Genomic DNA, 12405 nt, shown 5'->3' on the forward strand with positions numbered 1-12405 from the left:
GATTTGGATATGCAAATTGCTACAAATACTTATGCAAATAAAACACATACCTCAGTCTTCTGGCAAGTTACCAATGCTGCCCTTGCACTGGAAGTGACGGCCACTCCCCTCCATTGCTTTATTAGACATCCCTGTCCTTGATTTTCACACAGCATGGAATTAAGTGGACTAGTAGCAGTGGCAACATGTAGTTATGAAATGGCTTGCAGCACAACATGGCTCATTCACTAGTGTAAGAGGTAGAAATATTGACCCCACTTTTACCTCTGCCATCCGAGCGGTTAGCAAGAAGAGGAATATTTAAGGCATGTAGAACATACTTAAGGAGAAACAAAACTGAAATGTGTGCAGTTTTATTTGATCTACACAGTAGGTACAAATTAACTGAAAAGAAAGTGGACTTAAAAAACAAACAAACAATTCACAGAACATTGTCCAGAGACCCAGCAAAGGAAGGGAAAGGCAGCATAGAGCAGTTCTAGGTAAGTATTACCAAGCAGCTTCTACCTTTCCACAAATGTATAGCGTGTATATTTAGTAACAGGAATATATTTGTGAACTCTGATGTACAGCTTCACACTGCAGTGGACATTAGAATGACAATTTCTTTCAAAAGCAGTCTCAGCTACTAGCTGGTGGTTCTTAAGAGACATGGAATTTGCTGTTTTTAAGCCTGATCCAAAGCTCACTGAAGTCAATGGAAAGGCTCACTGATTTCCCTGGGCTTTGGATCAGAGCCATACTGAAACGTGAGTTACATATAGGGTATTTACAGTAAACTTCAGTGGAACCAGGAGCCACAGTGTAGTCAGCTTTCACCAGGTAAAACATAAAAGAATGACAGCGATAAGTGACTGTTCTACTGTTGAGTCAGCAGCTCTACAGGAGTAAACAGTATTTCTACTAATAAATGCATGTCTCAGTTACAGTTTAGTCACTGAAGGCCAGGGTTAAAACACAAACTGTGTTTGAGTAAATTATATTACACTGAAGTAATTACATATTCAATTCTGTTTTATTTTTTCCAACAATATTAAATACATTCAACATCTTTCATAGTCACAAACAACCAAAGCATGAAAATATTTATACATCATGTGAGGAGATTTCCTGCCTTTCTTGTCTCAATTTCTTCCCGTAAAAATGGAAGGACTCCTATAAATAGAGGAGAGGGAGAAAAAAAAAATCAATATTCTTGCACTGAAAGTTACTAATTGTAAATAAACCCCCACACTTCCTGCGAAAAGCCAAATCTATTTATTGTTATATGCTATGCACTAGTTATCCTATGTCAAGGTTTATAGAATAATTTAAGAAAAATACTTATGTAGAGTAAAGAAAATTTTTGCATGAAATGCTTAAGAAAATACCATCAAAATTTTTCACTTATATAAAAATCAAGATATTTCCCAACCTCAATCTGCAATTGTGTGTTTGAGAATAAATGAATAAAATAAAGAAAGCATCTCAGAAGCATCAAGTCATATTAAATGAGAAAAGAAATAAGAAAATGGAGTGGAGGAACATTAGAACATTGAAATAGGAATTCCACTAGCTTGAGGGGAACCCCCCCCCCATCTTCACTGCTAGTAAGGAGGTTAAAAAAAGGTATTAAGTGATGTGATATGTGTTAAAATTAAACTAAAGAACCCCAAATGAGGTTTAAACTACAGCAAGCTGCGTAAAACTGCTCCTAGAAAATGTTTAGTGCAAGTATCTTGAGGCAGCATTTAGCCCTTAATCCAGTTTACAAAACTGAAAAAGGAAGGAGAGAACAGTTTCTTATTACCACATACTGTAAAGAAAAACATACAGAGAAATTATATGTAACAAAGTCTTAGAAAAAAGGCAGAAAAAATGGATTTAAAAAAATCAAAAAGGCTGGAAACAGCAACTAATCAAAAATATGTACTCTAAGCAGCATGGATCAAGGGAAGGAAAGCATCTTAACTCTTCAGACCCTGGTATTTGTAGGCCATGGGTGGGGAACCTAAGGCCCACGGGCCGGATCCGGCCCATTGCTTAATTTTATTCAGCCCACGGTAAGTCTCGACGCCGTGGGCCGGAAGCCCAAAGCCTGGGCGCCCTCCTACAGGGCTGGAGCCGCAAGCATTGGTTTGCCTCATCGCAGGTGGCAAGCCCTGGACTTCGGCGCTCCCCACCTGTGGGGTTGGAGCCGCAAGCACCGGCTCCCTGCCGTGGGAAGGAAGCCCCAAGACTCGCCCCCCACCCGTGGGGCTGGAACCACAAGTGCTAGCTCGCCCTGGCGTGGGTGGGAAGCCCCAGCCTCGGCGCTCCCAACTCCCTCTCGCGGGGCTGTGTGTGGCCAGTGATTGATTTTTATTGCGGGTCACTGGCCCGTGATAGAAAAAAGGTTCCCCACCCCTGTTGTAGACTCTCTGCCAAAAGAATGCACTGGAGGAAACATATTTTCACTCTCCCCAAAACAGTTTCATGCATCTGTTGCCCTCAAGAAAGGGGCATTTATAAAGGGGCAAAGCTACGTATTTTTATTAGTAAAGCCAGTAAGAGTTAAGCTGCAATGGGAAAATTAATTCTACAGCTTTAAAATCCCATCGTACTATTGCAATATAAAATAATGTACATTGGAAATAAAATAAGCAATTACCAGACACTAAAATCCTTTAATTGTTATTGCAATACACATTCTAAAAATAATTTTAAGTTGAAACACTGAGGTAAATGCCCCAAGGATATTTGATAAACTCACACCTGTAGATGAGTGCCGATAAGGATCCTGTACTTTAAATACAAAAAGCCTCAGAAGGTTCTCTTCTCCCATAAATCAAACCCGATGCAGATTAATACTGTACCTACAAAACTCAGCACTTCATACATTGACTCCTTTGAGGGTTCTCCATGGAGATATAATCCCTATGCATTTAAGTATGCAACTTCTTTTATTAACATGGAACATATACAAGTCTGTGGACCTATTTCTTTTTAAATCAGAAAAAACACTCACAGGGGGTTCAGTGAACGGGACAGGCTCTCCTGCATTCTTCAGCAGAATTGCCAAACGTTTTAGAAATATCTCATCTGTGTGAATATTCTCAGCCTTCATTTTCTCAAACAGAATTTTTGCAGAAACAACGTCGTTGTCTAATGCTAAGGGAAAAAAAATAAAAGTTACAGCAGATGTCTGTTAACAGTTTCTCTTCAGCTGTACACTTCATGACAAACACACTTCTAGTTTCCTTTAACTCTTAAGGCCATTTCGACCATCACAATATTAATAAAAAAACAAATCCAGTCCACAAGCAATTTTCTTTTCTCTTTTGCAATGAGGCTGGATGACAGATTCCTTTGGGGTTTGCTAGATAGAGATAGGAGCTGCACATTGAGAAGAAAAACATTCTAAGGCTTGAGATGTTTAGGCTACATCTACACTATAAGCTAAAGAGTGAGATTCCCAGCTTGCGTAGGCATACCCATGCCAAATCTCCTTGAGCTGGCATGCTAAAAATAGTAGTGTAGCCAGAGTAATATGGCTATTCCGCTTACAAACCCACCGGAACCCTGTGGGTGCATACTCAGCACAGCTAGCGCATAGTGACACTGCTCATGCTATCCCAGCTACACTATGTTTAGCATGCTAGCTTGAGGACAGCCAGTGCATGTCTACACAAGCTGGCAATTATACCCCTACCTCATAGCATAGATGTAGCCGTAGAGCCAATGGCCTCTTACTGGAGTGAATGATAGAGACCAATTGTATTGCAGTTCAGATCAGTGAATCCTAGGTCTGTGGACTGCAGACTCATTTTCCCTTTCAAATAATCATGGCATGATCCAGAACTCTGTGCTGAGCTTGTTTCTCACTTTGAAAGTTACCTACTTGGAAATCCCTTTTGCACAAAATGCACAAAAATCTGTATTCACATGGGCATCACATCACGTTCAGATGTTAAAACTGTACCATCTGCAAAGAGGGATAAACTCCAGCATCTTCAGCTCCAAAGATACAAATCTCTACAGCTCTAACTAAAGGAGACTCTCCATTTGCTATCACCATAGCAGCAGCAATGTTTTTCTTCTGTGGGCCAGTCATTAGAAGGGAATGATTCACTAGCACAACATATAGTGTGTGTTGGTGGAAGGAGAACACAGAACTTTCAGAAAACGTGTTGGAACACTCCCATTCCAGAATATCCCCAATACATTTCTCTATATTTTTTCCAAACAGGTTTTTCCTTCAAAGTAGGTCCATTCCATCTTACCAACCAGGAGCAAATCTCTTCTTGAGATATTAACCTTTAAGAAAGGGACTGATTTAAAGCCTAATTGTTGTGGAGATTGCCAATGTTTCTCTAGATACACCTCTACCCCAATATAATGTGACCTGATATAACACTAATTTGGATATAATGCAGTAAAGCAGTGCTCGGGGGGGAGGGGGGGGGAGGTGCGCACTCCGGCGGATCTCAGCAAGTTCGATATAACACGGCGTCTCCTATAACGCGGTAAGATTTTTTGGCTCCCGAGGACAGCATTATATCGGATAGAGGTGTATAGAATACATGGCTCATCATCTGTATCAGCCTCTAGCTAACAGATTTCTCACAAACATGAAACTCCACTCACCTCTTGCTACTGGAAGGAAATAGCTTTATTTCTCTTCCTTCTAAAATAGAAGTAGAAGCAGAAAGAAAGTGGTCTCTGCTCATTTGTTCCTCCCTCAGCCTACACCTTTGGGTCCACCTCCGTCCTCCTGCCCATGATTAACTTTGCTACTATCCAAAGCTTTCCCCAGGCAGCATGAAGTTGAAATGATCCTTGACAGGTCTGCTGCTGCCAACAGGGTTCTAACAGCAGTAAAACTGTCCAGTTCTGTTATGTTAATTTTGCTGCTGGTTGGTTAATGCAGAAGCAGCAGAAGAATTGGAGTTGGCCTTTCTGTAGGCTCAGGAAGACCTTTCTGTAGTGGTTAATATTTTGTTCACCTTTGGAAGTTATCTTAAGAATCATAAATGTTAGAAACTTCATTTTTTAAAAAAAAGAAAGCTTAAATTCTGTAGAATCTGATAGTTTAGACCCTACATTCACCAGGGAAAAACTTCCCACTCACACCTGGTGAGTGGGTGAACTTCTTTTTCAGTGTGGGAGGCTACAGAACCTGCACAATGTGACGGTTTAATGAAAGTATAATAGAATTGTTAACTTCCCATTTCTTTAAAGTAGAAGTATCTATTGTATGAAAAACAAAAATGAGAAAGATCTAACACCTGGATTATGTTCAATGGACCACACAACTGAGATTTCACTTGATAATTCTCCATTCTTGAAAGAAAAGCAGTTTGAAGGAATTTTTTTGCCACATTCAAGAATCCAGTCCCAGAGGAGGATCACATTTCAGATAAGAACAAAAAAGTGAACGCCCCCTTACTTGTTCATAGCTGGAGATGTCTGCAATAGTCAATCCACACTTTCCTTTCAGAATAGAAAATAATTCCTCTGTGGGAAGAGGTGGCCTGTGTTCCTACCACAAGCTTGCAAAACTCTTAGGAAAGTATTCGCCTTAGTACAAAATTGACTTGCCTACAATTTATCATGATGACTGACAGTAACAGAAAGCTAATGATATTTTATTTGCCCAACAAACAATTACTCTGGATGAGTAGAATTTCACAAGGCTGCCTACAGATGGATGAGCAATTCGGATTCAGGGAAGGCTAGAGGCTGTCAATAATATAAGGTCAAATTCAGCAAAGATTGAACCACCTTCTGTAGAATGATTTGTGAAAAGGGTCCCTAAAAAGAAAGGGAGATACCCAGACAATCAAAAAAGGACATTTAGTAGGACAAAGAATTCAGATCTTCTAGATTACTTGTAAGAAGTCACCATCTGGACATGACTTATCTGTTAAAAAATCTTTGAATATTTAGAAGTGAGATTTAGCTGCCATATTCATGCCAAAAGACCCTCCCGTGGCTTTTGTAGGTAATTCTGTATTATCTTAGAAGATGACCTCATTTATAACAAAATTATGTGACTGCAAAACTGGCTAAATTATTGCTATTTTTTAAGGTTGCTGCACAAATGTGAAGAATCTAAGCTTTCATTTTTTTTGAAGTCATGTTTCTAGTCCTTGTATTTACAAACACAGTCTTCCAGCTGACATAAATGATCACTGTCCTCTTTATAACAGCCCTTAACATATATATGTATATGTATTTGGGGAGAGGGCATGTGCACCCACACTTCTCTCTTCCCCTCACCCCTAAAGTCCCAATAGATATCCAGTAGATCAGGTGGGGAAGTGTACCAGGAATCTGCTAAAACTGGTAAACATGGAACTAGGCAACTACATGAAGTTCTAAAGGAAGACAAACAGATAGCCGTACCAAGTTCACTATCTGATGGGATTTTTATTTGGGCAAACAGGACAGGGAATAGTTGTTTAAAAAGAACAAAAAAACCTCACAATGCTGGTTCAGAATGCTACCTTCAGAGCAAGGCAGGTTACTGTGAGCACAGAACATCTTTGCTCCAAGCTCTGTAGTGGCTACCCATTTGTTTCCAAGAACTATGGTGCTGGTTATGGGACCATTATTTTTGGCTCTTCCCTTATGCAGAGGTAACAACAGTTTAGGTTGGTTAAAACGCATCTGCTGTCTATTCCTGGAATACCACCTCATAGGACAAAAAGCAGGGAATTTTCAAGCAGATGGTCATTCACTTATGGAGCTTACTTTCACTGGTGTCTTGCCAGAGTTAGGTGACCTTCAGTGAACAGAAGGCAGCAGAGTTCTGGATGGCGATATGATAAGGTCTACCAACCAGTGAAGGAGGCCACTGAATTGAAGAATCATTGGGGGGTTTGTTTTGTTAGTGACTACATTGTTTTGAATTATATGAGGTTACTAGTGTTGCAGTGATAGGTGGCATATTTACTGTGTGAGAACCTCTACAGTTCCTCTCAATAAAGATTTTCTGATTTTTTTAAAAACAACATTATAGTATAATCTGGTAGGGAGAATGGTGGTTGTTTGTCTTTTGATTTTCCATTTTTGACACATTTTGCTGAGAGGTTTATTCCTTTTTGCTTGTACTGTATACTCATGGAGAAGATTACATTATCTCTCTCTAAATAAAACTGGAGCTCCGAGTCACAGTAAGCTAGGCTCAGGACACAGAGGCATGTAAGATTCTAGCTGTGCGCTGTCAAAGGGGTTGCATGTCCTGGCATTTCAACTTTAGATATGCTGCAGTCAGGCATCCAAATAAGTGGCCTGATTTTCAGAGGTCCCGAGCACTTGTTGTTCCCCACTGACTTCTACAAAAGGAAGAGTTATTCAGCATCTCTGAAAATCAGTTATAGACATATTTCGGCTCCCAAGAGCCTGACTTTAGCACCCATATATACAAATTTTAGAGATATAAAACAACATTCACCGTGTTCATGGTGTGTTTCCAACAGGACTAATGAGATCACTTAAGTGTTGCAAAATATTGCTGGAGTTAAGGCATAAGTTCTCTTCCCTTTCAAGCCATGGAAACAATACTACTGCAGTATCTGCCACTTTCCCTGCAGAGTTCTGACCAGGGATCCACTAGCCACTCCCCTATCCATGCCATTTGCCACAGCCACTGTGACAACTACTGTGGTACACTGCACATCAATGCATGAGGAGGAAGTGACCTCCTCTTAAGTGGCTCTCCTCAATGTCTGGGACACCCTGCACCTCCTGCAAAGCAGAACTTTCCTGGGTTAACTGCTTTTGAGTCTTTCCATGGCCCTTCTGAAGGCCTCAAGATATGCTCCTTCTAAACAGAAACTTCAAATGTAATAAGTTACCGTGACATTTCAGGAGGTAAGAGTATACAATTTCCATATCTGGGAAGTCAGGAACCAGATCTAGCAGTGTCTTGATTTTCTGCCCCTAGGAAATTAAATACATACAACAGTGCTTACAATAGGTCTTAAAAAACAGGGCTATACTAACTTGGGTACTTATATTTCCATTATGTCTGAGTCTTTCAGATGAAATTTATAAGAGGACTGGACTATTCAATTTGATGGCTGATCTTCACATTTCTTTTCATGATTTCACATGCAGCATGAAAAACTGGGGCCAAAATATTAAAAATAGTTTCCCAAATCCATTATTAGGCTTTTCAAGTCAGTGGGAGTGTTGCCAATGCCTTTGATGGAGCCAGGATTTCACTTCCCCTTGTTCAAAAATGCAGAGCAACCATCAGCTCCCATTGGCCCTAGTACTAGCTGTTGGTCAGTTGCCCTCCCCCCCACCTTTTTTGTTAAAAAGGCCATTAATTAAGCTACCTAAATATGAATTTAAGAAACTAACTATAGTTTCTAATTTTTGAAACTCTTGCCCTGCAAGTACAAAATAATAATACAAATTAAATAAAATCTATATCTAAAAACAAAGTGGTTTCTTTCCTCACTTTTTTTTAATATGTGGACAGATTTCAAATTATGTCCAATGCAGCTAACAAATAAGCTCAAATTTTCACATTGGAAAATATGTGCATGCTTACTGTAGTACAGAAAACAGACAGTTATACTGGACTGAGTAAGAGGAAGTTGCATAAAAATGTGTGAAGTTTGGACTCCCCGTTACATATTGAGAACAAGAAACAGAATTATAGTATTCTATAAACACCCAGGCACATTTAGTATTCACAATAAAATAAATTGGGTTCCTGATGCGAGTTCTATAGATTAATGATGTACTCTGAAGTTAATGTTAAAACTGTTGATATTTTGTATGGGAAAAAGAAAAAGCAATGTCTGATCAAAGCTAGCTTTGAACACCACAGTAATTAACCTTGTTAGTATGCTTTGGCTCAACTTTCTTGCCGGGCTGACAAACTTTCTTGCGACACATTAATAAACAAGTGTTCTAAATTCCAAACTCATCCAAAAGTTGTTATCCAGGACTGATTAAATAAGAATGCTGTTAATATATTTAATTACATTCATGAAAATATACCTGTCCTGGTTTTTGTGAAGATTTAGCAATGAAAGCCATCAGAATTCTCTTTTGTTCAGCTATTCCACCACACCTCTTTAAAAAAAAAAAAAAAAAAAAAAAAAGGAAAAATTAAAACAGCATTAGTGAGTGTAGCTTCTTGATAAACAAACTGGCTAAGGTGAACATTTCCAATTAAAAAGGTTCACAATAATACAGTAATATATCATTAGCTAGCAGCAAGGCCTAATAAAAGACCATTAATTAAAAAATACCCCCCAAATGAAAACAAGTGCATGCCATGCCAAGCTTTTGTAAATGCTGTCCTTGGCATGGTAAGCATGAAGTTTGTTTAAAAGAAAAAGGAGAAAAAATTAAATGCCTTAACATCCCACAGAAATGAGGTTTAGGTCTGCAAAAGAAAGAGGGGAAAAAAGAAACACTATTCCTCTCCAATTATACTGCCAAGCATTCACAAGTGAGCTAGGGATCATAAGGTTAATTATACATTTAATAAGGTGTCAGGGAGATAACTGCTCGTTTCTTTATAAAAATTAAAACGTACAAAGCAAGTTCTCTTTAAAGTATAATTACCTACACTTATGCATACAAAAGGACTGATTTCAATCTCTCTATTTTATAAAAGGCTTTCATTGCAACAGACAGCCAGTGCTTGAGAGAGACAAAAGTTAAACTTAAAAAAAGTTTATGTGACAGACCAGATAAATCAAGTGTCTATCCCATCTTAGAAACTATAGTAAAATCAAATATGCAAGACAATATTTTAGTTTATGCTCATTGTAAGTGTCATTCTTATACATTTTAAAATACACATTGCTTTTTATAACATTTAAATCATACTACAAATACTAAAATGCACAGTAGGAACAAACACACTTTGGGGAGTGTATATACACACATAAAATGAATTTATAATATAAACTGATATTTTAGACATGCGTGAACAATAAATAATTCTCCACTGCATTAAGAATATACTATGTATATAATATTGTTTGACAAGTTCTTGAAGGTCCAGGTGCAAAGGTTATTGTTTGACACCTCATTCTATCAAGGAAAGGCAAACTGATGGAACGCTGAAATCCATATAGACCAAGTGTTCTGTCAAATATTTGCTTTATGATGACAGTGTAAAAGCATTCTGTGGGGAAACTTACAATATTATTGCTACTGGTACTTGCCATCTTCACCTACTGTCACTCTGGGAACTCAGTTCTTTTAAGAGGAATAGAACATAGTAGGAATATATTTGCATATCCCCTTCACGGGCTAAGATATCAACACAAATATCTATCTTTTTCAAAAGTTTTATATTTTTAAAAGGTAAGGAACATCTTCACTTGCAAAATGGTAAATGTAAAAATTACAGTAAAAAGCTTCTCACAGCATATAATTTATGTTGTACCACCATAAAAACTACACATTTTAAAAAGAGGTCGGTGACATATTAAAGACCATGTTTAAAAATTATGTCCTCACATGTGTTCCTAATATCATTTTAGATTATTACAATGAAAAGGATTCAACATTTATGCTGTTGGGTTATTTTTTGCACTCCATACAGTTTGGATAATGTAAAGAAGCTGGTAAATATCACTTTCTTCTTTCCAAATATTAGTGCACTACTTGAGCTACAGCATTGTATAGGAGTGTTTAAACACAAGTATAAATGGTTTCCACTGACATTTCCCCTACCCTCAAAAAGTATTTTCTCTTTCACACCCTAAATTTAAGGTCTAAACTACCTGATAATGTCCACATTTAACCTCCCCCAACACCCTAAAACAATCAACATTTTGTGATACATCACCAAAATCTACCCAAGAAGCTATCTCTAATATACAGGACAACAAGCTCCAATTTTGCAGTAATAAGATTTTACACCTAAAGTACAGATGGAATTATTTCCATAACTTCTGGAAAATTCCAAATAATTTTTTTTTTAAATCAACACTCTCTTGCTGTATTTGCAATCCAGCGTGGGAACCTGAAGGTTAAACTAACAACTGATTTGCATTGTTCAATCCAAGAGAAATGCTAATAATTAAATAGTGAAATGTAAAATGGATGTTTAAAATTCTTTCCATTTTAACTATTTATGATGTTATGATTAATATAAGTGGAGAAATAGGTTTGCTTATGATGTGATTTTTAAGTTGACCATGCCCATTTTAAATAATGCCCAGATACCCAATATATCTGTGCAAACAATAATAATAATAAAAAAATGATGCTTCCACAGTGTGTAATGTGCAAATAATATGCTTACTCCTATAGCAACTATCACTGATGAAATTTCACTATCTTCATTCCTGTTAATAAAATAAACTGTTCCTGAATGTTTAAAAAAAACCAACAAAAATAAAAAGAGAATGAATAAAGTGGAGATTTTCCATTCCTTTTACTGTTTAAAGTACTTAGCAGCTGGTAAAAACCTAAGTGAATATAGTACTATTTACTATCAGAAATTGGTAACAGGCCTCAATTTGACACAGGGAGTCTACACAAACACAGCAATCTGCAGGATCACTGTGATTGTTTGACTGCCACCTGCTGGGAAGAGACTCCCTGTCTGAGCCTGTTTGTGTATACTGCCAGTGGCAGCTCTTATCACCCACAGTTCTTTCTGCATTTGGCTCAGCTTTATATTTAGCACTGTTAAAATGGCATGAATGCAGTTGTCTCATTCGCTGAAGATTGCTAATTTAACTGAGACTGTAGGCCACAGAGACCTGCATTTGTCATTTAATGGCGTCTGTGACGCACAAGTGAATAGAAAGCAAATTCAGCTCTTAATAAACCTTCAATAAACCATACAGAATGTTTGCGTATTCAAGTGAGATGCTGCACTTAAAAAGGAAACATTGCCCACTTTTTGTTTGCAAACTGTGTAGCTATAGAGATGCATGGTATTTAAAGTATTACAGAAATTAGAGAGATCAAAGGGAAATTGTTCTTTTGCAAGAAGAGATTGCTATATAACTGAGCATTCGTGCAGAACCACTTGCCTAGGACAGGAGTTCAAGTGAGATACGAGTTCTCCTTCCCTTGTTTCAGGGCATTTCACATTAGAGGAAAACAAACCATTATTCTTTTCCCACGCTGGCACCCATAAAACTACTAGTCTATAATTTGGGACTATCTACCCAGGCCATGCTACTGCAATTCACATTGTAATTTAGGTGCACTAGCATCAGCACACTCTGTGCACTGCACTCTAACACACACCAACGTTTGATAATTTCTCAATTTACTTATGACAAGCTCAGAACACTACTATTTCTCTCCTGGTATATTATTACCTGTAGTAGAAATCTGGCATCATCCACTCTTCCTGCATCCACATACTGAAGGAAAAGATCTGTGGCAGGTTTGTAAACTCCAAATTGATTGACCAATCGTTCTGCCATGGCACTTACTGCAAAA

The 12405-nt window shown here is 38.0% G+C and overlaps 1 protein-coding gene across 1 annotated transcript in view; it reads right to left on the bottom strand.

The window, feature by feature from the left end:
- Positions 1-337: 337 nt before the first annotated feature.
- LRPPRC (leucine rich pentatricopeptide repeat containing) overlaps positions 338-12405 on the bottom strand; it is a 162748-nt gene continuing 150680 nt past the window's right edge. Inside the window, exons 34-38 of the mRNA XM_045011106.1 lie at positions 12282-12397; positions 8980-9054; positions 7821-7905; positions 2987-3129; positions 338-1155 (exon numbers count right to left, since the gene is read on the bottom strand). Coding sequence (XP_044867041.1) covers positions 1087-1155; positions 2987-3129; positions 7821-7905; positions 8980-9054; positions 12282-12397 — 488 coding nt within the window. The 3' untranslated portion in view covers positions 338-1086. The remainder of the gene's footprint in view (positions 1156-2986; positions 3130-7820; positions 7906-8979; positions 9055-12281; positions 12398-12405) is intronic.

The sequence above is a fragment of the Mauremys mutica genome, chromosome 3 (assembly GCF_020497125.1).
Source record: "Mauremys mutica isolate MM-2020 ecotype Southern chromosome 3, ASM2049712v1, whole genome shotgun sequence".
NCBI classification, from domain to species: domain Eukaryota; kingdom Metazoa; phylum Chordata; order Testudines; family Geoemydidae; genus Mauremys; species Mauremys mutica.